The 27,945-nt window shown below is 37.9% G+C and overlaps 1 protein-coding gene across 3 annotated transcripts in view; it reads right to left on the bottom strand.

The window, feature by feature from the left end:
* Positions 1-5,823: 5,823 nt before the first annotated feature.
* The window catches only part of plce1 (phospholipase C, epsilon 1), a 101,813-nt gene continuing 79,691 nt past the window's right edge, over positions 5,824-27,945 (bottom strand). For 2 of the 3 annotated variants that reach the window (XM_042507636.1, XM_042507635.1), the window contains exons 26-45: positions 27,749-27,810; positions 27,330-27,495; positions 26,575-26,682; positions 25,344-25,460; positions 24,362-24,520; positions 23,672-23,807; positions 23,384-23,425; positions 19,509-19,627; positions 19,195-19,312; positions 16,643-16,780; positions 15,710-16,000; positions 14,630-14,793; positions 11,838-12,099; positions 10,951-11,069; positions 10,622-10,750; positions 9,965-10,162; positions 9,421-9,624; positions 8,410-8,622; positions 7,562-7,770; positions 5,824-5,908 (exon numbers count right to left, since the gene is read on the bottom strand). In XM_042507636.1, the coding sequence (XP_042363570.1) occupies positions 7,606-7,770; positions 8,410-8,622; positions 9,421-9,624; positions 9,965-10,162; positions 10,622-10,750; positions 10,951-11,069; positions 11,838-12,099; positions 14,630-14,793; positions 15,710-16,000; positions 16,643-16,780; positions 19,195-19,312; positions 19,509-19,627; positions 23,384-23,425; positions 23,672-23,807; positions 24,362-24,520; positions 25,344-25,460; positions 26,575-26,682; positions 27,330-27,495; positions 27,749-27,810 (2,910 nt within the window). In that variant the 3' untranslated portion in view covers positions 5,824-5,908; positions 7,562-7,605. The remainder of the gene's footprint in view (positions 5,909-7,561; positions 7,771-8,409; positions 8,623-9,420; positions 9,625-9,964; positions 10,163-10,621; positions 10,751-10,950; positions 11,070-11,837; positions 12,100-14,629; positions 14,794-15,709; positions 16,001-16,642; positions 16,781-19,194; positions 19,313-19,508; positions 19,628-23,383; positions 23,426-23,671; positions 23,808-24,361; positions 24,521-25,343; positions 25,461-26,574; positions 26,683-27,329; positions 27,496-27,748; positions 27,811-27,945) is intronic. The other variant, XM_042507637.1, reaches the window with a different exon arrangement.

Raw genomic sequence — 27,945 nt, 5'->3', positions numbered from 1 at the left:
CAGCTGAAAACCACTTTAAATAGCATGTCAAGACATGGCATAGCATAGCAAGTTGCCAAAGAAAACAAAACCCCCATAATAAAGCATGTTGAAAAAATACCAAAAATGCAAGGCTATAGCATGGCAAAAATGTCAAAATATGACAAAATCCAGAAACAGCTGAAAACAGATGAAAACTACTTTAAATAGCGTGCCAAGGCATGCCATAACATAGCACGTTGTAAAACAGCCAACAACACAATAATGTAGCATGTCAAAAAAATGACCGAAAATGCAAGGCTATAGTATGGCAAAAATGTCAAAACATGACAAAATCCAGAACAGCTGAAAACCACTTTAAATAGAATGCCAAGGCATGTTGCACAGCAGAGCATGTTGCAACAACCAAAAACATCATAAAACAGCATGTCGACAAAATGACAGAAAATGTAAGGCTATAGTATGGCAAAAAATGTCAAAATATGACAAAATTCAGCTGACAAAACAGCTGAAAACAGCTGAAAACCACTTGAAATAGCATGCCAAGGCATGCCATAGCAGAGCATATTGCAAAAACAGCCAAAATCACAATAAAATAACATGTCAAAAAAAGGACTGAAAATGCAAGTCTATAGTATGGCAAAAATGTCAAAATATGACAAAATCCAAAAATAGCTGAAAGAGCTGAAAACCACTTTAAATAGTGTGCCAATGCATGCCATAGCACAGCATGTTGCAAAAATAGCCCAAAATCACCTTAATATAGCATGTTGAAAACATGACCGAAAATGCAAGGCTATAGTATGGCAACATTGTTAAAATTAGACATATCCAAAAACAGCTGAAAATTGTATAGTAGTGTTAGTTACATGCAAAAGAATAACTTCATCCCCCGTTTTAATAACACCAAATTCGTAAACAGGAAACAGCTTCTGAAAAAAAAAAAGAGCTAGAAGTGTAAGATTTGTGCTCAGACATACACAACGATAAACTCTGATATGCAACACTAAATTAAGTATTTGTATTTTTATTGTAATTCTAATATGTAACATATCCACCATTTTTCATCTATTCACAATTTCAAGTAAATATACAAATGTTCACTTGACAGCCACATCATGACACAGACAGCAGATGTCAAAGTGTATACTGCACATCTTATGGACACAAAAGAGTGCTAAAGATGAAACACAGCCCACAGTCAGCAGACATATGTCCGTGCTCAGCAGATATAAAAAAATACACACACACACAAAAAAATATACAACGATTGGACAAAAATGAATTAATCAGCTTTTGTCCATATTTCTGAAAGCTTAAAAAATAAAAGGTATTGAAAGGTGCTGCTGTGTGCTGCAGAATGTCATGCCAGAAATATGAATACTATACTGAATATTTTACACATAAAGTAAAATATTTATTTACGTTTCTAAATAAATTTGAGTAAAGTTAGGGCAGTAGAGAGTTTATCCTCTCACATATTGAAATAAATAAAAAAGAAACAAAACACTTGAAACTACTTACAGGAAAATGTACATTAACAACAGACAATTGCCAACCAGGGCTTCACATTAAAATAAATAACATCCAAACACATTTTTCTCAGGTTCAACAATTTAAGAAATGTTACATTCAGAAATGAGGTCTACAGGTTAGAGAGAAAGAAAACAGAAAACACACCGCTGCGTCACTGATTCTGGATTTACAATTGAACAGAAAATGTCCCTTTCTGTTTAAAGTCAGTGTGTTTCACATATCAGCTGATATCCAGCACGGTAGCTGTTAGTAATCACCAGATTAAATGTGTGGCCTCTTGAATCACTGTCTAGTTTATCTTAATTATAATTAGCCATAGGAATCATGTTACAGCCTTACCACTGACAAGAGATAAGCCTTGTCTGTGAATGAGATTTAAACAAGTCAAGGTCATGAGCTAAAAATGAAGAGTTAAATACCAGGAGTAGAACAAAAACAAGTGACAGAACTTATTACATTAAAATGCAAATATCATTACTTGGTACTAAGGAAAGTTTTACTTAAAAAAAATAATAAAAAAAGAAAAAAAGGGCAGAAATTAATAACATTTTACTTGGTGTCTTTACTTGCAGGTTAATAAGAGGTGCTTACTTTTTTGCAGGTTTTAGGGAGGTACTTTAAAATTACAATTTTTTTTGTTGGAATGTGGGTTAAAGGTAAACTTCGGTACTATTTTCCAATATTTCTGGCTGACTAATGAAGACAGTTTTTGAAATTGGTCTAATACTAAGAGTATAGAGGTATAGAGTTCTGAGTCTGTCAGTGGCAAAAACAAACACTTTTGGATGTGGGACCAAAAGTGGATGTAAATTGATGGTGTACAATCATAGGGATCACGTGGCTATCCCTGTCAATACCAATTTCAAAAACTGTTGTCTCCATTTGTGACTTAGAAACATAAACATGGAAAAATAGGGTGCAGTTTGAAAAATACTGAAGTTTTCCTTTAACAATGGGCAAAACCTTTTTGTAATATTGCACTTCATTCTTCACCCCAAATTGTTTGTCTTTTTTTCCAGTAAAAGTCACCAAACTTTTACACTTACTTAGCTCTAATATAGTAAATCATGTTATTATTCTGTCTCTGCAGAGAGACCAAAACCCTCCTCTCACAGGGGACCACTATGGGATGTTTTATCAGAAAGATATGAATGGTAAGTAACGGAGAGAAACCAATCATTTTTGATCACATCTGAATTATTCTATGAATTAGTTTGTCAGTTACAGTTGAAAACAAGTATTGAGAATACAAAATCACAGCACAATTCAAACAGGATCAGAAAATGATTTGTCTCTTAACATGAACTACCGAACATATTTTTTCCCGAAATAAGGTCCAATGGTTGTCTACCAGAAAGACAAGGCCTTGGCCTCTCTGTGATGTAAGATAAGGTCTTTAAGATCTTCTCTTGACTTTAGTCATGAACAACTGACATAAAACATTTCAGCGTAGATTTAAAAATATTATTGGGCTCCTCGAAGATCAGAATGGCTACACTAGAGGATGATCTACACATTTATCACTGAAATGCCAAAAAAAAAAAAAAAAATCTACATTTTAAAAATGTGAAAATGTGAAGCATTTCCACAGAAAAGGGGGGACAAATGGCCCCAGAAACAATCAAGATATAGTAAATTCCGAAAATAAAATTGAAATGAGCAGTAAGTAGAAATAAAGAAATGCCTACAATCATTGACAACCAACTGATACTACTCATCTATAAAGATACTGCAACCAAAATCAAACACATTAAATCTAGGCTAATAAACTGAAATTCATTGAAGTCTGACAGAGTTTTAAAAACAATGCAAACATTTATCGTGTGCTTTTCTCAAAACTAAATTCACAAGAGGGCTGAAATTAAAAGTCACCCTCGACCATCTCATTACAATCCCTGTCATATCTCAGAAATGCTGTTTGAAGATGACACGGCTGTGTTTCTTCAAAAGATCTTAGTTCTAAAATCATCATTGTTCAGTTCAAAAACAGGGAGAAAGATGTGACGTTTTAGATATATTCTCCTCATTAAGTCACATTGAGATCAATGTGTTAACATTTTATTATTTTGTGTCGATGGCTTGTTGGCACTATTAGCATTAAGACTGGGCAATGAGTCCCGAAACCTGGAATCAAATGTCTGGTCAGATTTGCCTTTTTAATTACTAAGATAAGATAAGATCATTTTGGATTCAAATCATAATTTTGCAAATTTAAAGCAACATTTTATTTTAGTAACAGTCTTTTACAAGCGGAGGCCTTTTGAAAACGTTCACTTCTTTCCTAAAAGTGAGGGACAAAAAACAAGCTTTTTATTTTAATTTATAATTATGAAGTAAATTTTGATTGCAAAATGTAATGAATAGAGAAAAAAATGTTTTCTAGAAGCGTTACTTTAACTATAAAATTCTGTCAGACACGGCTACAATCTCTAAGCACTTTATGGCACAAATGAAGCATGTCAACCATTGCGCTACCAAAACAGGAACAGGAAAGCAAATTTGTTTTTCGCGGTAGCTGTCCCTGATTAGCATAGCGTATCAGTGCAAGTTCTCTGCAGTTACTTTAGCCAGACGCGGGAATGGCGGACGGTGGAACATCTGAAGTAACTGTGGATGGAAACTGTCGAAAACTGAAAGTAATACTGTCGTCTTTGCCACAGCGGTGCCAATAACAATACAGATTAGAAATACTATTTTCTTTTGAATAACTGTTTCATTTAAAAAAAAAAAAAAAAGATAATAATTCGTTTATTTGGTTGGCTTGACAGAAGCCTGTTTACACAAATATTCATGGACAATGATGACAGAACTAAAAAACATTGCGAAACAAGCCACAGTGGCATCTAGTGGTGAGGTTACAGACTGCAATCCCCTCCACTTCTAAGCGTGTAGGGAAGCTATTGTGGCCCTCAGGTGACATGAAAACGTCAAAGGCCCTCTTTAGAGCCACTATTTGGCTTCTGGGCCACTGTAGAAACATGGCGGGCTGTGTTGATATAAAATCCTTCTAAGGTATCCAAAATGCAACAATTTTTAGTTTTAAGTGATTAAACACTAATGGAAACATTATTATGACTATATGCCATTTCAGCCTAAAGATCGCCCTCAATCCTACACACGGCACCTTTAAGGCAACATGAAAGGGCGACTTTGTCAACACAGTAAAAAGACGTTGTTCCACATTTGCCCGTATTGCACATCTACACTGCCTCGAAATGCTGTTCAGGTGATGTCACCTTTAGGGCAGTGACAGTAGTGTCCAAGAAACTGCCTGAAGCATTGCTGCTCCGGTTACAGAATATGTGAATATTTTTGTCTCACAATTTGTCACCTCGTCCGGTAGGTGATGCCTAAAATGTGCCCTTACAGTACTGTGAAACTGGAACAGTAAGAAAAGAACCAAACAAGCCAGCTTGTCAGCCTCCTTCACAATGCCCTCATAAAAAAAAATAAAATAAAATAAAATAAAATAAAGAGCCCATACCTGAGAAAGAGAAGAATACTGTTTCACCTCAACAGGCCCTCGTACTCTCCTACATCTCTCCTTTTGTTTTTACAAAGCAGATCTCCATTTATCTGCTGTGTGCTTTTGTTTTCCAATACCAGAAATGGATACTGGTTTATAAACCAAATACATGATACTGTAGTCTTTACTAGGACACTTGATAAACTCTTAGAAGAATTGTAGTTCACTCAACTCATTCAATCCAGAGCCCTCTTCATACTGTATCTTCTGGTAGAAATTTTGGGAGCTTAAACTGTCATTTCTTTTCATCTTTTAAATGTGACTCAGGGAAGGGTCCTTTGTGGTAAGAAAGGGAATATTTTTCAGCTTCCCCTGGTCACATACCCGATGACCTCAATAACAGCAGCTGCCCCTGGTACTCTGGACTCTCTGCGGAGTCACACTACATCCAATAAACCAAGAAGAGCCAGAGCTGCTCGCCCCCACATGACTGTCACTGCTCCGAAGTGACGCATTCGACCAAGCAAAGGGGCTCAGCATCTGTCACCTAACCCATTCAATTCTGTCCTCCGCTTGCTCAACTAACACAAGGCAGGATCAGACTCCTTCAGGACTTCGAGAGGAGCGTATTTCCACAATGTGTCGGGATACCTGGTATTTTTCTGGAAAGGAGAATCCTCCAAGTTTAGAAGTAGCCAACCCAAGTCTCTCCATCTGGACCTCATTTGTGGATCTTCCAGTTCCTGAGGAGGTGAAGCTTCCAGGCTGAAGGGGTCAGAGAGAAGGTGGGTAGCTGGACAGGTTGGAGTTGCCCCCCAAAGGATGAGCAGGAGGACGAAGAGGAGGAGGAGGCCTGCAGGAACCTTCCTGCCCCCACCCTGCCCTCTGCCACCCACGCCTTCAGACCTGCAGCTGCAGACAGATACCCTGCAGAGGATCACAGAGTACCGCTTAAAAGACAATTCGGAGCACCGAATATGCACTCAGTAACGATAAAGCTTTGAATGTTTTTTCATCATATTTTATGATATACGTCGTCCTTGAACAAAATAATCAGCCAAAATAAACAGATTTTGACAGCAGTGAAAATGTTTTTTTTTAAAGGCTAAATAAAAATGAAGACGGATTTAGGCAGTGACAAAAACATGTCGGGAATTTTGAAAATAAATACATCTGCCTTTTTCCAATATATGGAACTTAATTCTTCCATAGTATAATACTACTAATATTAGAGATGTTAAGATACCATTTTTTCCTTTCTGATTTCAATACTGAACTTGCAACTCGACAAATAACAGGTCCCAGATCTGTTACCACTGCGTTGAAAAAATAATGCAGTGACCCTATATGGATTTGAAATGATTACCATCGTTGTAATGCATGGCTCTGGTTACACCCTTTGTAAGACGCGAAAAAATACATATAGAGAATGACTGCCCTAGAAATTGGGAAATTTCATACGTTTTGCTCACGGCTATTATATTATTTACCCAAATAGAAATAATTCTTTGCAGCTCTAAAACAACAGTCGCCAGTTGCTGCATAGTGCAACTTGCTGTGTAGTCCACTGTTTTAGAGCAAAGAATAAGATTTTGTCCAGGTGTGAAATAACTTACCTTTCACTGATAAATTATGTGGCATCAAAATGGTGCACAGATCCAAGTACTCGCTGATACCCGATCCAGCATTTTAGGCAGTATCAGAGAAATTTCAGAAAACTTTCTGATATTGGTATAGGTATACCAATACTAATGATATTAGTATAGCCTTCTCTTTTTCCTCAACTGTGCAGTAGAGTTTAAGCAGAATTAATGCACAGTGAATTCGAATGTTGATTTAAAATTTGAATGTCAGCGATATAAATGAAGCTTTGAAGTTTGGAAGTATTCTCTACAGCTCTACAGTAACATCACAACCAAAAAGGATTGTTGCCACACTGCAAATTGAAACTATCTATTAAACACAATGGATGAAATGTTGCTGGAAATGAAGTATTCGATTATGTAGGGTGCACATGTTAATATAAATCATAATAACAGACTGAAGAACATGCTACAAATACAAATCGTACCTGACTGCACACAAGTGAGGAGTGTTAGCTCTCTACACACACTGTACGTCCATATTATCTGTCTTTCTATCTTTCAAAAATTGTTGCCAGACAAGAATATTTTTTTTTTTTGTGAAAATTAAGTTTAAATATTTTTGAGCGATAAGGGTTAAATAAGGATTCTGAATTAAGTTCATAAAGATCTTAATATACTTTGAGACCACATATTGCATTACATGAACCTAATTCAAAGGCCAAAAGAGAAAAAAAATGATTTTGTTTTATTTGTTTCCTATTTGTAAGAGGAAAAGTGAGTTTCATGCATTACAAGAACTCCATTAAAATACCCAAATTCAACATCTCAAACACATCACAATCTGAATCAATTCTATACATAACCCGCTTGCCCAATATTAAAAATGCAACATTCTTTAAATGTATGTATTTTAAATTGTAACATTTCTAAAGCCGGCACCTAAAACTGTTCTAGTCCTTCTATGATGTTAAGTGTTAGACACAACATACGGTACCTCTGTTGTCTTTCCATGCACAGACAGCAGGCAGAGTGTGAGCCTCACTCCTGGAGCTCTGTCAGAGCCACACAGCATGCAGCTCTATCATCCTTACTCTGCGCAGGACCGTCCACGCCGCTGCCAGTCGTCATGCTGCGGCTGCGACTGGTCAGTTTCTTGAGCTCGCTGGCGAAGGAAATGACTTTCTTTTTGTCTTCCCGCACCACCTGGAAGCAGAAATAGATTCACTGAAATTCAGAAAGAACAGAAAGAATTGTGCATGTAGTTTATTTTCTACCACACATTTTATACTTTCTATTTTGTCATATCTTTTTGTTACTCATTGTTGTGATTATATATATATGTACATATAAAAAAACTTACCACTAAAATCTCAAAGATCATTTAACCTTTATTCAACATTCTTACTTACATGTGTTCCTGCACAAAAGGCTTTGAGTGTTAAAGAATGAGTATTAAATAAAATAAATACTGACAGACAGACAACATATAGAAACATTAGAACAAGATAAGCGTATAAAATGAAACACTGTGCAGCAAATCACAAACACGGAGCAATAAAGCACACAAAAAAACTTACAAACCAGGGAAGCAGCGACAGCTTAAGAAGTACGTAAAATGCTTCATGCAAGGGTTATAATACAAAGCCGAGCACAGACTGTGGATTAATTGAGATGCAAATGAACAGCATGTTAGTGAAACAGTCAATGATTTTGCAAGCACATACAAATTAAAAACTCTTAAAGGAATGATGCATACAAAATACGAAACACAAAATTAAAACATGGAAAACAATATCTAAAAAGTCTCTAGCATTGGAAATTAGTCATTATGTTTAGAACTACCTGCTCTTTAAGTTTAAGAATGAACTTTCCCGCTCCCCGCCAGCGGCTCTGAGCCTGGTAGACACACTCGTGATCCAGCAGCACCCGCTGCATGGGCTTGGCAGTGGAGGACTTCTTAGAGCCAGCGTCCTTTGTCACTTCCTCCATCAAAACGTAGTCACATGGATTGGGATTAGATAGGATACTGCAGGAATACTTGGCTTTTGACAGAGTCTGGCCAGACAGACGGACAGAGAGTTGTATGAGAAACAAATTAAGCCCTTTACGAGGTTGGTACACAAAGTTTCAAATCCTTCAATCATATATTATAATGCAATTAAAGGGACAGGTCAGATTTTCTGAAGTGGGGATGTATGGGGCACATATTTACAGTAAGTGTATTAACTATAGTAGAAAATAGTGGTGATAAAAGGAATCTATAACTGTCTGTGTATTCTATACTAGAGGTATTTTCACTGCTTTACCTATATGTCAGACTGCCCTCTCAGACAGGGAAGCTGGTAATGGCTTCAGCTCCTGATCTATGCTCTCCTCAAAGCCACCAGAGTCCAGTGACAAAAGTCACTAATCTGTCAGTTAGTTTGTGTTATTGTGTGACTTTGGTGAATCCAAAGTAACACTTTTAAACACCGAAGTAACAAATAACACAAACTAACTGATTTTGGCGGTGGTAGACCAGCAGCTCTCATATTCAGTGAGGTTAAATCACTGTTTTTCTCAGTGGAGTCTGGCTATGAACAGAGCACAGAAAACAGCTTCAGTTTCCTGTCATCATTTTTTATTTTTACTGGGACTTTTTCAGGTGGTTACATTTTTTTTGCTGCTGCCCCCATCCAAAACAGTGCATTGCTCAACTTCAGTGGTGGTCCTCCTCCTAATTGTGTGCATGCCAACAGACATCTACTTTACATATTTCACTGACAATGGAAAAGTACCTCATACAACCCTACTTCAAAAAATCAGAGCTATTCCTTCAATAACTTCATCGGGTGCGTTCTTGACTCTCCTCACCTGCTGTATGATGTCCTGAGCAGTGCTGTAGCGCGGGGCCTTGATCACAGTGTGAGGCTGTTCTGGTGAAACCTCATGGACCTGAACAAAAAACATATCGTCCTCTACTCCTCCTCCCCCTCCTCCACCTCCACCTGCTCCTTCTCTACCTCCCACCGTCACCTCCTCCTCTCCCTCCAGCAGCGAGTTCTTCTCATTTAAGTTCTGAAAGAATAAAAAACACAGTAACAGTGAAAATATGGGGCAGAATCCTGGATTTAAACCAGATGCACGACTGTATTTACACTGAATTTTAGCATAGTGCCTTCGTGTAAAATGCATAAGACAACCACAAGGGGGAGCTATAGTCTACACAATGGGTCACACAAAAAAGTGCATTGCTTTTTGAAGAAGTTTGGTGTTTGGTAAATGTCAGAGGGTTGAGGTTAAACAGTTTTAAATCATTCAACATATCAATGAAAAAACACCCAAAATCCAAATATTCACTTTCCCTTGTTGCTAATAATATCCACTTTGGGATCAGTCTAAATGTAGGTGTTTCTACCTCCATTTTCGTCTTGAGGCAGATCCTCCCCACATATCCCTCCTCAGAGTTCCAGCCAGACACCAGTCTGACCACTTCCTCCTCGGGCGCTAGAGGACGATACTGAGCACAGCGCTTCACCTCGCTGCGCTCCTTCAACAGAGGGACCTTCTCCTCGCACAGAAAGTACTCTGACGGGTTTCCTGTCGGTGCTAGAACCTGTGTGTGTATGTATGACACAATGTGACAAATGAATACTGACACTTCACCTTTCATGCAATTTTACTACTGTTTATAAAAAAAATATATTGGAACTTAACATTATTAAAATACATGTACTACATTCCTACATAAATTCCGTTTATTTATTTACAGTTGGGTTCTCATTTATGTTACCTTTTTTATATTTAAATTACATGTTATCCCTTACCTTACTTGCACTATTCTATATTAAGATTCTCTCTTTTTTTAACTTTTTCATACATATTTAATAAGCACTATTGGAGGGAGCCTGGGACTTGAAATTTCAATGACATTGCTTCTCTGTATTTAAAATAAATTAAGACCTTTAACTTGAAAAAGAGACAAAAAACTGTGTGTGTATGTGGGGCTGAATTCTGCTCAGACTCTTTATCATTTTATCCAAGCATCATGAATCTTTAGTTCTCAAGTGCTAACCGTGTCGAGCAGCTGCTTGGCAGTCGTCTGTTCTGTAACACAGAACACTGTGAAGAGCTCAGGACCAGGAGCGCCGTACACCGTCACCCTGTGCTGCTGCCACGCACATTTCTCCTCAGGACTGAACAGCTGTGTGGAGAGGTGTGAGGCAGCAGGTTATTATAGAATATATCCTCATGACATTTCTGTGTTTGCATTACAATCTACTGTATTTATAGTATTTCAAAAATTGATTTTAATTATGTTTTGAATTCTTTAAAGTACAGTGGAGGTACAGTATCAACTGTAAATGCTGTAATCTCAGATTTTGAGGACCTGACAAGTCTTACCAGTGATGAGGGAGTGGTGCCCCCTGTAGGACATTCTTCTGTTCTGCGACTGTAAATAAACAGACTTGACACTTCGAGAGGTTCATTATGTTGTGTCCTCAGCTGGACATGTCTGTATCCTGAAAAACACAACAAGAAAATATATCAAGAAAACATATTTTGACAACACATAACCCTCAATAGTCTGACTTTTTTTTAACTTAATATTTATTTGTATATGTTTACATTTTGCTTATACAGAGCAACCTACAATACGCCGTGAAATAAAAAGGCACTTTAAACAGACTTGAGAGAGGACTCAGACCTCAGTTATGTTCATTTTTTGTTATATATCAAATCTTTATGTGAAATATTTAAATAATCTACAATATAAATATTTTCTGTTGTTTTTCTGAATTAAAAGAAACTGAGCACACAGGTTTACTGATATCAAGAGTTTGCTTTCAGTGTGTTTCATAATTTATTTGCTGCAGACATGATTGATGGATACATGCTTAAATATTTACAGGTGCTTAGATCTAGAGATTCAACAGTTGCAATTTTCTTGGCTGATTCCAATATCCCTTTTTTTTGTTTTTAAAAAAAGACTGACCTGCCAGTTTAAATTTTCTTTCTTTTAAAAAACTGTAATTGATGGCAAAATCAAATGAAAATTTAATTTTACATTCATAGTAAAACATCAACCATAACGTTTATTTTTTCTCCAAAACATCACCAGGTTACAGAAACTTCTCTCACTCAGTGTGATAATACTAATATATATAATACCATCATGCAGCAAATTGACAGAGACAGAATTGGCTTTATCTGAAAGTGATCTGCTGGTCATGTACGATCAATGGGAGCAACTTTCCACCGTTTTCAACTGTTGTGTCTAAGACTCCTACCTGGCTTGAGGGCCTTCAGAGGCAGAGTCCTCTGAGCAGTAGTCTGGGAGCTGTTGTTCTCCACCACGGCGAATCGCAGGAAGCACATCTCTTCAAAGTGCACGGTGAACTGGAAGTGCTCACTCCACATGGGGTTGAGGGTGTTGCGGTGGATGGGTTTGGTGCGGAAGTGGCAGCTGTCGAAGGGCATGCCCAGGACATCAACCTCAATGCAGGGGCTGCCTGCGCTGTTACCGGGACAAACGTTCTGACCAGAGACAATCTGAGACACAAGGGATGACAGAAGAGGTGTGATGATTATTTAGTAATGACAGCTGACCACTATTGAACTACAACTGCTGTTAAAATTATTTATTACACTTTCCACTGTCACCAAATCAAGCTTATTTTCAGTCCATTTGATTCAAAGCAAAGTAGGACAGGGAAGCCAAACAACAGTCTGAAGTCACTCTGACCTGCCAACAGAGACACTATTTCACCTTAAATCTCTCTGTCGCACACATACACACACAGGTTTTATGAGCGTGAGATCATCCCTCTTGTTTATACTGCAGGTTTTTACCAGATCAGATTTATGATGTCTCTATGAGCAGATAATCCGAACCTCACAGGTGATTATGAATGTCAGAGCATAAACTGTTTACTTAAAGGCAGCAACATTATTATTACGTTTCAACATCATTAAAATGACTCTGCTGTGTGTGTCCGTCCAAACATTAACTCAAGCTGTTACTTACTGACTTCATGACACACCTAAAAGCACAACTAGCTAATTTATGTCAACATCATGTACACTGTTGCTTTTAATGCTGTTCACTTTTAAGTTAGCAATCATTTTGGGATGACATGAAACAAAGTTTGAAGGTTTGGGGTTTTTTGTTTTTGTTTTTTTTAAGAAAAAAATCACTACTGAAACATTTAAACGTGTTAGTGGCTGAGACTGAAACTTCTTCTGCCTTTTCTGTGACGATGCAAAGAAAATCTACAGTTTGCATGAAATCAGACCAAATTCGGTGCAATATTGTTCATGCTTTCATTGTTGTTTCCATCAACAATGTGCAATGAGTGGCATACATGATGAAATGCAAACAGAACAACAGATACAGTCACTGGAGACTGAGGTTTCTTTGGGTCATGATTCCATTCAATATTGATCCAGTTACTTTGATATCGATTCAATTATGTGTGTTGTCAGAAATACCCGGATAATTCATTCAAATACCTTCAGATATGTTCAATAAAGCGTGAATTATCCGTATTAATTTAGAACAAACTGACACCAAAACTTATTTAACCATTATTCTTTATTAAATAAAAATTAAAACTAAAATAAATTTAAAGTACAGAAAGGTTTATGTTTTTGCCTGAGCCGAACCTAACAAAAGTAATAAACAGTTATGCAGGATTTGACTACCTGCATTTGTTATTGATCCACAGCTTTAGCGTTAGCAACAGGTTGCGAAACATCTGCGTGTTGTCGGCTCAAGCGGCTACGTAAGTTCGTCGTATTGTTGCAGTGTTTTAACACTGATTCACGAGGCTCACACACTATCGTCTTCGTGTATCCAAACGTCGGCTTTTAATGTTGTTAGCGCTGATTTCAAAACACTGCTACTTCGCGCCACTGTCGCCATTTTTATGAATAAACAACAGATGTTGTTTGGGGTCAAGCGGGGCCTCTAAACGTCAATCACACGCCGGCGGCACTCACACTGCCCCCGCAGGAGCGGGGCGTCATTACAACGGAAATAATCGATTTCACGATTTTATGACTCGATATTGAACTGGTAAAAAACATATTGCAATGCATTGAAGAATCGATTTTTTTTTTACCCAGGCCTATTCATGACTGTCAAATAATGAACGCAAATAGACTATTTCACAATAAAACTGTCCAAACACACCTTAATGGATCTATTATAAGTGTTTAGGAGTGTGTGTCTGAGCAATCATTGCAGGGATGCTTTACACAGTGCCTGAGACTTCAGAAGCTGCAGCTCTGCAAATCTGGATACAAATAAATTTCAAATATTTAGGACACTTGCATTTTTTTAAAAAAGCTGAAGTGCAGGACTTTTAAACATAAATGAATGTCTATTACATTCAACCTCTTGATTGTGATTCTAAAACAGGACATTGTTGTATTTACCAAATACAAACTTTAGATGGCATTTAGTTTGGGTGGTTCATGGTGAAACACACACACAACCCTGTGATGAAATAACTATTTTAACAAGTGTTTGAGCAACACCAGAAAAGCAACTTGCGATAATAGTTGCTAGTGACGCTGTTGTGTTGTCACTTGTGTGAACACAGCATGAGAAGCATCTAAGAAACGTTGATTTCTCAGATACAAAAGAAACTCTGCTTTCACAGGAAGGATTTTAAAAAAAAAGACTTAGTGAGAGCGTTCCTTGGGGTGGAGGAAACGCAGCATGTTCACTCTCAGGCATAAGCGCACGTCGACAATATTTGCATAGTTACTCCTACTGCCAGAGAGGGGAGACAAATTTACTGCACTCAAACGTTAAAGGCAGCAAAAAGTATTTGCAAATCAAACACTTTGCAAACGTAAACAGCAATGATATGATTCAATATTCTTTACTTGAGAATATTGATACGCAGCACTTCTGAAATTAAAAGAGGCAAGTAGGAAAGTACACAAATAGGCAGGAAGCTGACTTTGCGGATAACAAGGAGTGAGGGATGAAAGTGCAGACGACAAACTACCGAGGATAAAGTAGACTTCATAATTGATCTTCCACTCTGCTCCATGTGTCATCTTTACTCACAGTGAGGGAATAGACAGCGGGGCTCATTTTCTCCAAATCCCTCTCCATTGGACAGAACTGCTGATAGAGCGGACAGCTACGGTCCCACAGCACTGCCGGCTTCAGGACGTAGCCACAGCCACCGTTGGCCTCGAACAGAGCTGTGTTCAACTGCATGGGCATGTCTGGGAGGGAAACAAAGATATTAATATTAATATACTTTCTTTCAAAAACTTGAGAATAAATTGTAGTGAATTAGCTTAAGAGATATTTAATATTATGCCATTATGGTATTTTTAACTGCAGTGATTTTTCCTCTTTGACCCATCTGAACTTTCTTTGGTTGTTGGAGTGCTTTTTAAACTCCGATTCCAAATAGGAAAGAATGATTTCAGAGGCAGAGATAGAGAAAACATGAGGGATGGAGTGAACCAAAGAAAGAAAAGAAAAGGAAAGGAGTGGGACAGGGATCAGAAGAGTATAAGACAGAGGAGGATGAGAGATTTTTTTTTTTAGTGTAATATGCTTTTTAGAGAAAAAAAAGAGTTCAGACAGCGAACACAGACAGCAGAGAGCTACTGGAGACAAAGAGGCAGAGGCACATGAGAGAAAAGGAAATGAAGAAAGAAAGAAAGAAAAAGGAATGAGAAATAGACAGGCAGGGAGAAGATACTGAGAGAAGAAAGAAAAGGACAAAGCAGAGCACCTTGGGATCAAAGGCATGATAAGAGATAATTTTATCAGTCACTTTTCAAAGATATAAAACAGATTCCTCGCATTTAATCTGAATGTCTTGTTTTTTTCTCTTGGTGGTAAAGGGCTGTGTTGGCTTATGCGAAATGAAAGCCTTTCAGCCATTCAAAGATTTACAAAGTTGTAATAGGCTAATATCATTCAGAGGAGGCCTTGAAGTTGTTTTCTATTGCATTACAAAAGAGGAAGATGATAGTGTAGAATAAAAAAATGCTTTCTTTCCCTTATTTTCCAGTAATTACTATTAAGGACTAAATGATATGAACATATATAAAATAAAAGACTATAACGTTTGTTCATGAGTCAAACATACATTCATTGCACACTGAAAGAAAAATCTCTCCTCACCATCAGTCTGATAGTTGAGGGCCACCAGCTGAATGCCGTGCAGCCAGAAGAGCAGCGGGTTGGGGTTCGTCGAGTCGATCCTGGTGGCTGCTGGGTACGTTCTCAGCAGCTGGCACACCGTGTGCTGGATCAGCTTCTGGGAGTACCTCCGGCATAGCCGCTTGGCTGCGTTCTCGTTGACGGAGGAGATGTGGTAGCACTTGGGCGTGCGGATGATGGCACTGAGAGAGGTGGGGGGGTTCAGGACAGGAGACGTCTGCTGCTCCTCCCAGCTCAGGCGCTCAGAGCCACCTGGAGGGAGGACACAGACAGACGTTTAAAGGCCCCACTTGCTCAATCAGCCTATTTGAGTGATTTGGTCCTCCATGTTTTGGCACAAACATTAACCAAAAGCAGTGAAAATGTTTGAATGTGATGCAACAGCCCATGTCACTTTCAACCATTTTTTAAAGGAATTTTTACATTTTTAAAGGAATTGAGTTTATGAGTAGTATCAATAAGTATCAATCCTGCATTATCAAACTACCCCGTCCCTGCTGAATAATGACCTCCTTGCTACTTATTTATTTGATTGTAGTAGGAAAATCAACAATGTTCCTGGCAACAATAGAACCATACCTCCTGAAATCCTCTACAGGGTTACAGTCTTTCACACACAGACATAACAAATAAGCTGATTCACTCTGCTGTGATGTTTTACACAAAAGTATCCTCACTTCTAACCTATTATGGCATATTTTGTTGGTCTGCTGTGCAACTGTGGCGACTGTTCAGCTACTTGTTCAGTCAAATTTTCTCCATTTAGTTGCACCTATTTTTTAAAACATCTCTGAAAAACACACAAAATGGAACAAAATTACATATATTAATACATCTTTCTCTCCTACAAACACACCCTCAAACTAACAGTTACAACCCCTCGCCCCTGCGTACCTTTCCCAGGGGTGCGGCTCTGGGTCATGACCTCCCCTGTTGTACTACAGCGAGCGGGAGCTGTGCCAAATATGGACTTCCTGCTCTTTCCTCGGTCCTTCCCTCTGCCAGAGCCGGCCGGAGACAGCGTGGACAGGCCTGTGTTCCCACACAAAGGAGGCAGACAGAGAAAAGTGGTCAATAATGCAACACAGACAGACTGGAGACACCACACTCATGACATCAGTATCTCTCAATTTGTTTTGAAACATCCAGAAATCATTTTTCTTTAAATGCCGTCACTTTCGATCATAATGAGGAAATTGGTCTTCGCCCTCCCAGGCGTCACTCCAAGTGCATTTGTTTTAATGAGCACAGAGGATTAGAGCTTACAGCCCTGGTTTCAGGTTAGGCTGAAAAGTTAGCAAAAAAATATGTTTTTGATTTTAAAAACAAACCTATTTTTGTTCTGTAAATTAACATTTGGATTGCTTTTTCATTCTGTGAAGCAATCAACAAGATTTGGCCTAAAATCAGTCAAAAAAACATGGAAAATGCAGCATGTAAGCACATAGATATTTCCATTATTACATCACAAGTAGAAAAATACACATTTTGGGCTTTAACTTATCATTATGAAGTAAACAGTTTCCTACAAACCAAGCTTTCACTATGAAACATTGTGAAAATTGCGCAACCAAAACAGGAAGAGGATAGCACTCTTGGGTCAGTAGCTATTGACAAAGATTGTCTATAACAGAAGATAAGAAATTTCAAGTGGACTGTGGATAAATAAAATAGATTGTAAAGAAAAACAGCACCAAATACAATACAAATCCAGTGTTTCGCTGCTTGTTTCTATCTGCTAGCTTAATATCTAATATCAACTGAGTACACAAGCTAAAAGCAGTTGTTACGAGATCTTGCAAGTGTGTGTTGCAGAGACAGACAGGTCTTGAACAGAGTTAATTTTATCTGGATTTGTGCGTTTGAAAAAAAAAAAAGCCATTTTAGTGTCAAAATATTTTAAAAATATGTAGCTTATGAAAAATGGGTCCAATATTTTTTTAGGTGACAACGGGGTGAAGGAATTGGTTTTTATTTGTACTGACATCGCCCACTGGTGTGAGAAGATGCGGGACATGACGCTAGTCCCTTAAAGGCACAGGGTAGTGGCCAAACCCACATGACACAGATGCAGAAAATATGTCTCATCTCCCATTTACCAAAGAAAATCATTAGAAGTTCTTTGCCGTAACCATCCTCAGTGCCAGAAATGGCGTTCAGTGGAAGAACCAAATTAACTGTGGAAAACAAAATGCTGTGTGAACTGTGTTGTTAGCAGTTGCTAGGCTCTGAAGAAAACAGAGAGTGATCCAGTTGTCTCCACAATAGCAACAATAATACCACTTGTAAACCAACATGGGGTAAGATGTTGTTGTTGAGATGTTGTAAGATGTCTGTTTCCACCTTAATGATCTTTTAATGCAAAAAATGTTGTTAATGTAAATACTGTAAATTTCAGGTAATTTCTAACTTGGTGTCAAATCCCCGTCCCCTTTCCAAATGTATGTTTAAGATGACAAATGTGCCGTGAATTTTCTGAATGTTGAGTATTTTTTAAGATGATCTGTAGACAAGTTCTTAGAGTGAGCATGTCTGTCTGCAACCAGTTCAAACAGCAGCAACCAGTCTGCTGTCTGTCTGAAAGGGGCCGCTTGCCCCGTCTTCTCTTTCTCAGATCTCAGGTCCCTGGAAACAGTACACAAATAAAATACCAGTGGAAACACAGGCACGTTTATGAGGGCAAATGTCATGTAAAGAAAAGAGAAGACAAGCAGAGAAGAGGACACTTGAGGGAGGAAAGAAGAGATAAGAGGTTGATAATTTAAGGGACTAAAAGAAATATCTGAGATAAATGGTAGCATGGAATGGAGACAGATCCCAATAAAGAGGCAACAGGAGCGGTTTTATGGGGCTACAGAAAGCAAAGTCAACTGCTATGTATCTAAAATTAAACACATATTGTCATTTTAACATTTACAGTTTTGACAATTGTGACAAAGGCCCTCAGACAAATTTGAACCTGGGGTACTAACTATACTCAGTCACCAGGACACAGCAAAAACATGAATGTATTGTATACTGTATAACAACTCTGCTGTTTGTTGTGCTGCTCTAGGACTGACAGTATAGTGAAGTAACTATATCTCTCCCATGGGGGGACATAGATTCGTCATCTCTGTGGGTGTCCAGTGTGGGAGAGGAATGGAGTATAACGCTGGGATATTAAATGTCTGGCGATGAAAAAATGTAAAAAAAAAAAAAAAAAACAGAGGGAAAGGGTTGACCTCTTAAATATAACATGGGCGTGGATCAGATTGGGACAAGACAGAAAAAAGGAGATATTGAACATGATAGCATGTCAAAAGTAAAAGAAGAGAAAGGGGAAAAGATTTCGAACTGAGAATAAATCACTTTGAATTGGTGTTGGAGAGAACATAGACACACGCAGAAATGTGTGTTAAAATAAAAACTCTGACAAAAAGACGAGATGATGAAATATTCTCTACCGGGGAATTTCACAGCCTGGCAGTAGATGACGAGGTCAGACAGCTCCTGGGCAATCTGTCGACTCTCCTTCTTGTTCTGAGGAAGGTAAAACTCCTCGCCCAGTTCCATGTCAAACACCTACAGGTGAAGGCAGACACAGGACATGGACAATAAAGTTTAAATCTAAACATTATTTTATTAACATCTTCTTATTTCTGCCAGAAAAATAGTCAGGTAAATAAAAACAAAATATCTGACTTAATAGCACTGACTTGAATCCAAGGCTGAAACTATGAAACTGGCGTCTTGTTGAGAATATTTTATACTCTCCCACCTTTCCTTTGCTCTGCGTGGTGCTATCAGACTTTTTCATCCTCTTTGGTATTTCATCAACAGGTTGCTCCTCTTTGTCTGCTGAGCTCTTCCCCTCTGGCTTGTCATCCAGGATGTTATCTTTTCAGGAAATACAATGAGTTATAGCAGCTCCCAGGTGTGAATACGTGTAGTAGTGTGTGCAGCAGGAGTCTGGCAGAGCACAAATCCTCAGCAAACTTTTGTAGGTGAATTAAGTGTCAAAAACAAACAGCTAAGTACACAGCACAAATTCAATTTGCTTGAATTTTAAACTGTATACATATTGAAAAAGTTATTTAGTTGGGTTATGTTAACAAATTAGCAAACAGTGAAAAATCTGTGTTACACAGACAGAAATGCAATCATCACGGTTGAGTGTAACAGATTGAGATACCCGCTGATTAAGAAAGCACACTCCCAAACATACCTCTCTTAAAGGACATGGACATTTCTTAATTAAATTCATTTATGCATCCCATCTTTAAAAGTGTAGTGTATTGTAGCGTTGCAGACAACATATGATACAGGAGAGTTGAGGCAAAACTGGCAAAGTTCCAGCCTGGATTCAAAATATATTTGCTGAGTAGGAATGTGTAGGAGGTGGGGTCCGAGTTGATATACTGTACGTTAAATCACTGGTAAGACATACTGTACATTATGAGAAGTAAATTTAGCATCTGGGAATTTTACTTTTTGTAAAAACAAATGTTGACTTGATTTAAAAAGAGGAGTTGGGTTTTTCTTGTTACTTCAATAAAGTCAAGCACATTTAATAGCCACAAGACTAAAAGGGACACTTCACCACAAATCAGTCATTAATGGCGTCCTTCACAGCTGAGCATTAATGTTTGTTGGCTCAGTGAAACTCTTGAATACCCTTTTCTTTTAGTGGGGTGGATTGTAGAACACCAGTATGGTGATACACTTTGCGGGTTAAGTTCAGTTTAAAGAAAATAGTTCCTATATGAAACTGCTCACAACAAGGTCTGTGAATGATCTTGAGTAACTGGGTCATGATTTCTCAAAAGAGACATCGCTGTTGAGTTATTCTTTTTGTTTTGCGATTTGAGCAGCACAAGCCAAGCATCATCTAATTCCATTATATGAGAGAGAAGGCAGACATTTCTACGGCCAATATCTCCATCACTCGGCAACTGACACCAAAACAAATCTAGATTGATAGACGGCACTAAAGGCAAAAGGAAAAATATGTTTTTGATTTTGGGACTTACTGTCCCTTTTACTGCAGCTTAAATCTACTTCTGCATTAGTTTCAGCATTTAACCATGGTGTTTGCCAGTTTTATTTTTTGCTATATTTAGATGACTGCAGGTGGGGATTGTTACAGAGTAATTATAAAGAGAAAAGGAGTTAATGGTCAGTATCTCTGACCTCTTGCAAAGCCCAAAGCAAAGGCCCCGAATGGCCTGTCCTCGTTGATATTCAAAGCAATGTCTGTCAATTGTAAACAGGAGCAACAGTAGGGAGTTCTTCCCCTTGCTTCCATTCCTCCTACACAGTCATTTCAGCCAAAAAAGCAGAAAAAAACGTATCAGCTTGAAAATGCAGAAGCTTTTTATCACAGAAAACTTGTTTAATTCCTGACATTTGGAATTTCTGCCTTTGAAAAGGGTTTGGCAGCAGAGTTAACCCTGAATGTCACCCTGCAGACAGTAGCCAGACGGGCCAGACTGTCACTGGAGGGTGCGTTTGTTAAACAAGACATGGTGGCAACTTGGCAGTTTGGGGTTCTTTGTATTTACTGGGTTAGTGGATGTTTAGTACAAGCATGCTGGGTCAAATGGAGACAGCCACGGGTGGTTTAATTTGTCAGGATATCTTGCAAGCTGTCTGAATAATTGTTAATACTTCACTGACAAAAATTAACTATAAAAATGTAAGAGCTCTATGAGGTTGAGATGAGACAAATGGTTTTGAAAGGTCTTTGACCGGTAAGTTCTCCCGACATGGACGAGCAGAGGGCAGGGAGAGAGCAGTGCTGGGACTGCAACCGGGACAGGGTAGTTTCCCCTGGTCTGTTGTTTAGTGCGAGGGCAGCGTAGGGCCTGAGAAACCAGATGGCTTTGTTTTGTTTCCCTGATGAGCCTGCCCAGCCACTGGCGAGGTCACAGACAAATACAGTAGAGAGAGGAGGAGCAAGTGAGGTGTTTGTGGGAGAAAGAGAAATCATGTTAAAACTGACTAAAATGTTTTTTTTCTACATATCTAATTTTTATGTCATACATGATAACATGTCTTTCAGAGAGAGTGTAGAGGTAGCTTGTGTGGTCCCATCCTACCCTGAGTCTTTACTGCATTTATACAGCTAAGTTTTCGAAATAATTCACAAAGGTTGTGGCTGATGTACTGTTAGCCTGTGTCTTAAAGCACAATGTTAAAAACATACTGTAAAAAAAAAAACAAAACAAAAAAACAACAATGAAAACAAACAAGCAGGCCAGTCATAAAGACACACATAACGCAAGCTCACATCAAAATTACTATTCTTATAAAAAAAAAATCAAAGTTATACAACACAGTGACAGACTATGATTTAGAATTTAAATAATTGTTGATGATGGATACACATGACTGCATATTAACAAAGTCACAGGTAAAATTGCTTTAGCAAGCTCTGAGTAAAGGATGCTAGTTGCAACATTACAATTCCGTAATGATGATAAATTCGTGTGCATTATAACAGACATTCCTGATGTTGCAAACCATTCATTATTAGCAATCTAGCAGCGATAAATGAGCTTGAATAACACTGCAGTCTGATAAAGGCATTATGAATTTTGAGTTGTCCTAACTTCTGTGCTGAGGAACACAGGAGGTTGTCCTTATTTTATTACCTGCAGTAGAAAAGTTGGCAGGATGTCTTATAAAAGCGGTCATGAGTTAATTTGAATTCTTGTGGTTTTGTAACTTTTTTGACTTATTTTCATTAAATGTTGTTGTTAATCGTATTTTTTTACTTTAATCTGATGCATATATATCATTTTTTGTGTCTCACTTATGATTTTTGTCAAATTGCATTTATTAAAACCAAGCAAAGATTTCAATACAATATTTTGTTTTTGTTCCTATTTTTTATAGGTTTAAGTGAAAGATCTAAGACTTTTTTAATGCACTCAACACATATATTCTATAGATATTTGTTAAAATCTGTGTTAGTGAGCACTTTTCCAACCAACATTTGAGTGAAATATATATTGAGTGCATAAGAAAATGTCAGATCTTTCACTTAAAACCTTGAAAAATTCAAGCTAAAAAGGTTTTTTCATTATATACATTTATGTAGTTGACATTGATTGTGTTTGATAACAAAATGATACCATAGTGATGGGGCTCTGTTGGAGCACAAACATAGAGGTTGGTGTTTATCCAACTGTATTTCTGATTAAATGCATCTTGTATGACTTGAAATACCAATAAACAGACCTTTAGCAATATTCGAAATGCTGCTTGCTTTGCACGTTGGATAGCTTTGGTGCAGCAGAACATGACCTGACTTTGACAAAAGCAGAAAGCTAGCAGCTGTTACAATATGCGGGCACATACAAGAATCTGCACCAACGCTGCAGATCACCAGTGCACACCTACATACCAGTGTTTCCTCTGTAGTTATTCTGCAGTGGTAGACACCCACAGAAAGTAAATCTGCAACATGGAATGCTAATTTCGTCTTAAAACTCAATTTTAGGAAACATGTTTAAATGTAGTATTTTTAGATACAACAATGTATTAACAATAAGCAAAATGAATCAGAGAGAGGCCAGCAGCTACTAAAGCAAAACAAAATTAGATGGAAACACTGGTACATAGAGAGGCGCGTCAGAGCCGTGCAATTACCTTCCAGGCCATACGAGGCAGTAGAGGCTGTGAGGACATCAGCTAAGTGGAAAACAGGTGAGATAAAATAGGAAAGGAAAGGAGTGAAAATAGATCACCAATGTAAAGAGAGAGACTTGAGTGTTAAAAAAAAGAATAAAAGTGTGAACAGAAACTGGTGTAAGTGTTACAACATATGAATCTATGTATAATTTAAGTGGTATTTTAGCCTGAACGTCCATGGAAATCAGGTTGTGTTAGTTTTGAGATTTTGAAGTGGGTGACAAATCTAAATGCAGCTCTCCTTACCATCTGATAGAGACTCATAGTCGTAGTCATATTCATCTTCTTCCTCTTCCTCCTCTTCATTGGTGTGGTTGCTAGGCGATGTAACCCCTGGTGAGCCATTGCTTGCCTGGGCCTGCATGTGGGCCAGTTGGTGAGCCTGTGAAAGGATTAAAATATTGTTTACAAAAACAAACTAACAAAAAAGCAAACAAAAACATAGCATTGCAATAATGGCGTATTGGGACCAATAAATAAAAAAATATAGAGCCAGGGAAGTGCGGGTGACAATCAAATTAAACTGGAAAATTACACAAACTCAAAAATTTGAGACAAAAACTTGTAATGTTGTAATTTTAAACAATAAAAAAAAGAAACAAAAAAAACCGAATATTCTCTAAGACAAGTAGTGCATTAACCAGAATAGCTAAAAATCAACAACTAAAAAAATATATGCTCTTTATCTATCCATTACCTGCTAATATACTAGCTCTTATCTGCAGCGGATGTGTATACTGTATACTGAAGCACATCATGGGTGCTAGTTAAACTGAGCGAAAATGGTGTGATAAGGTGTGCATTTGAGCCCATTAGCATCTATTATTTATGTGACCACCCTCTAATCAACACTGCTAAATATTGAATGCACTAATGCTACCTGCTAAGTATAAATTATGTAAATGTTTGGACAGGATGTCTTTCTTTTTTCTTGACCTTCTGCTTGAGGATGTCCACTGGTGCCTGGTGTGCTTTGAGCTTCTTGTTCTTAAGGAGGATCTTCCCCCGTAGCTGCAGTGGTGATGGCAGGTGAGGGTCGTCGCTGAAGTCGCTTTCAAAGAGGAAGCGTGTCACAAGACGTTCCCCAATCACCGTCTTATAGAGAAATATTCAAAAGTGATGGACAGACAGTCAATATATGATGTCCAGTTATGTGAGGTACAGACAAGGTTGTGATGTGAAGTGAGGAAAGGAAAAGTGCTTTTATCAACACGAAACAACATCGCAAATAAACAAGCCCATGATGACGTAAACTGGCCAGAGACACAGAGCTGTCTCAACATGAAAGACTTGTTTTTATCAAGCTACTCTGAAGAAGTCAGTCTCCAGGGAGGAAAAGATGCTGGGAAGTTTTGTTAGATGAAAGCACGATGATATTCCATGATGTTTCTGTGGTGCCCAGATATGTGGGGCCTTGAGTATACAACTTAAAAAAAAGAAAAAATAGCCTGAAGATTAGAAAAGCAAGCCTCTGTATGGAAGTCTGCCAGTTTGAATGCCCACAGCAGCTGAGAAAATCTTTGAAAGGATAGAGTTGATTTTTATTTTTGTTAAAACAAGTCTCACCAAGGAAAACAATCCCACCTGAAAGAGTGAGGTTGTACCAGTCACTAAAATTAAGTTTTTTGTCAAAGAATAGTTCCCCAGAAAAGAATGCAGATTAATCCATCCTTCAAAGTGCACAAGAAGGTAGCACCATGGAATATGTGATATGACTAAAAAATGTTTTCTCATTGGTAACATCTTTTACACACAGCAATGACTCCCACAAATCAGAATTTGAAAAAAGAATCTGAAAAAAAGTAACCATCGATGGAAATCACACAAAACTATAGACAGTGATATGGGAATTAATTTCTAGTATATTAATGCAGAGTCTAAACTTTAGACATAAGTTTAAAGAATGTGACTGTCATACCTTGAAGATTTCAGCCATCTTGCGTTGCTGAGGAAGGGAGCAGTGGTTCTCTATGGACAGGATGACCGGCATGTCCGAATTGACAAATGCGGACCGGTTAACTGCTTCCACCACATCCTGGAGGATGATGGGAGAAATTTAATTCTTAAAAACAGAATTCTCAGAAATAGTACTCAATGTCAAGTATAAGGCAATAAAAGAAACTCTATAGAAACAAATACTAATGGAATTTATTAAAACAACCCTTAAGAACATTATCAAATTAGTATTATCGCTTTGTGGTTGTATGCCACCGTGCGCCACTCAAGTTTCTCTTACATCCACGTCTGTTGGAAACAGATGCTTCACACACATCTTTGCCCCAGCATCACAGAAGATATATAAAAAAACACAGTTATATAAGCACAAAGGTGGGCACCCAAGATTAAAGTCATCAGTTCAGTGTCTGACCAAATGTCTCCCCTTCTCTTTCTGAGATATGATGTTGCACAATGGCCAGAGAAGTGTTTTGCAGAACATTATGATGTCGCAGTGACATTGACCTTTGACTTTTCGATATAGACGTTTATCTGAAATGTTGTCATAATGAATGCAGGAATTCTTGAGCTTTGGCCAAAAACATGTTTTATGAGGATGCAATGACCTTAACAATAAGGATACAGATGGTCATATTGACCATGACCTTTGACCACAAAAATCGAATCAGTTCATCGAGCACCAGTGAACATTTGTGGCAAATTTAAAAAAAAAAAAAGCCAAAGTACTCTTGAAATATTGTATTCACAAGAATGAGAAAGACAAGATCACAGTGACCTTGACCTTTGACCCATGACCACCAATATCTAATCAGTTCATTGTTGAGTCCAAGTGGGTGTTTGTGCCAAATTTAAAGAAATTCCCTGTGTTCTTGAGATATTTCATTCACAATAATGGGACACATGGACGGACAGCACAAAAATGCAATGCCTCTGGCATCGGCTATCGCTGGTGCAGAGCCATTATAAAGCACAAGCTGTTTGAGGGCTTGCACTAATCGAACTTCTTTTACATAAAAATAAATAATATTGATATTGCCCTCAAGAGCAACATACAGCAGTGCAATTTTGTTTGGCGATATGGCTCCGGATACTTTCACCGAATAGTGGAAAGTAAGAGGAGCCAGTGATTGATTCTTTTATTCAATCAATTCACATCTCTTTTCCGAATTTAATTATTCATATGCAATTCTTACCTTGAAGGGTATCTTAGTGGTGAGCGTGTGTCCATGATAAATAACTGGCATGCCATCATCTCCATCCCAGCAGTCCAACTCGACACTCCTACAGCCTTGCAGCAGCACCTGGAGAAAAAATGACCATCAGTGATCTGACACAAATAGGGTTGGGTAACAAACCTGTGTTTTAAGGATACCAACCAAATTGCATTGTCACTACCAAGTATCAATTTACGGCAGATCATCTGTGCCAAATTGAAGCTAATCCAGAAAAGAATAGAAAAAACAAAAACCAAGAGGCAGCCAGAACGTGGCGCACCATGCGTCTCCACGCAGGCTCACATCTTAACTGCATCTCACAAGCATAACTGCAACCTGATGCATCTAATAACACTTCAAGTCTTTTTTTTGATAATAGGTTGATGATAAAATGATAAAAAATGATAAAAAGGCACTGAGCAAATTTCTTTTTCTACATCTTAGAACCTAGGTGGCTTATAATGTCACAAACTCTCCCTTCACTTTTGCCCAACAGCTGAAAGTTTTGACTTTTTTTTTTTTTTACAACTGAGGTTACATTTTTGTTATTACAGAGACTGTTAAGTATTGTAAAAAAGTAACATCGGTATTACAGGTTCCAAATTCCAGGTACTGTGACCAGTTCAAATGTACACTGTACCCAACTCTAGACTGAATACAGAAAATGTACAATAAGATTTATGGATCCAGAAGAACATTAAGATACTTTCCAAACTGAAGAAAGGCTCACTTACCTGACTGTACAGTTCAACAGAGGACTCTCCTTTGAGCTGGTGTCCAGTCAGATAGGTGTTATGAGAAGACTCAATATAGTAGTAGGACAGAGGGTACTGCAGCTCCTCTGGATTTATCTGGGATTCTTCATTACGAGAAGCAAAGTTCTCCTTATCCATCAGGAACCTGGTATTAAGACAGGGACGGTTAGCTAACAATATATGATGCTGTTGCACTGATTTAATTAACGAGCAATTACTAGGATGTTTATCAAAACATAAATTTAAAATATAAATGTTAACTCCCATTGTTTAATGATATATAATACAATACAATACAAAAGATAATGTCATTTTTTATTGATGTGGGTTTTTAATTCAGTTTATGCTGTGATTGTGTTGTGTGTGCCAACATTGATTTGCAATTTTTTTTTCTATACCTTGCAAAGCCTTCAAACGACATCCAACCCATCTGTCTCATGCTTGATGAGGGCTCAAATTTCTGCAAGAGGAAAGAATAAAACCATTAATTACCTTTATCGATCTATAATCCCTTTTCCTTCCTTGTATCTGAGGTTTCTTTCAACCTCATTCTATCCATTCATCTAATCATATTCACAAATCTACATCAGGCGTT

The sequence above is a fragment of the Plectropomus leopardus genome, chromosome 19 (genome assembly GCF_008729295.1).
Source record: "Plectropomus leopardus isolate mb chromosome 19, YSFRI_Pleo_2.0, whole genome shotgun sequence".
Taxonomy (NCBI): Eukaryota; Metazoa; Chordata; class Actinopteri; order Perciformes; family Serranidae; genus Plectropomus; species Plectropomus leopardus.
This window is presented reverse-complemented; position numbering and strand designations above follow the sequence as displayed.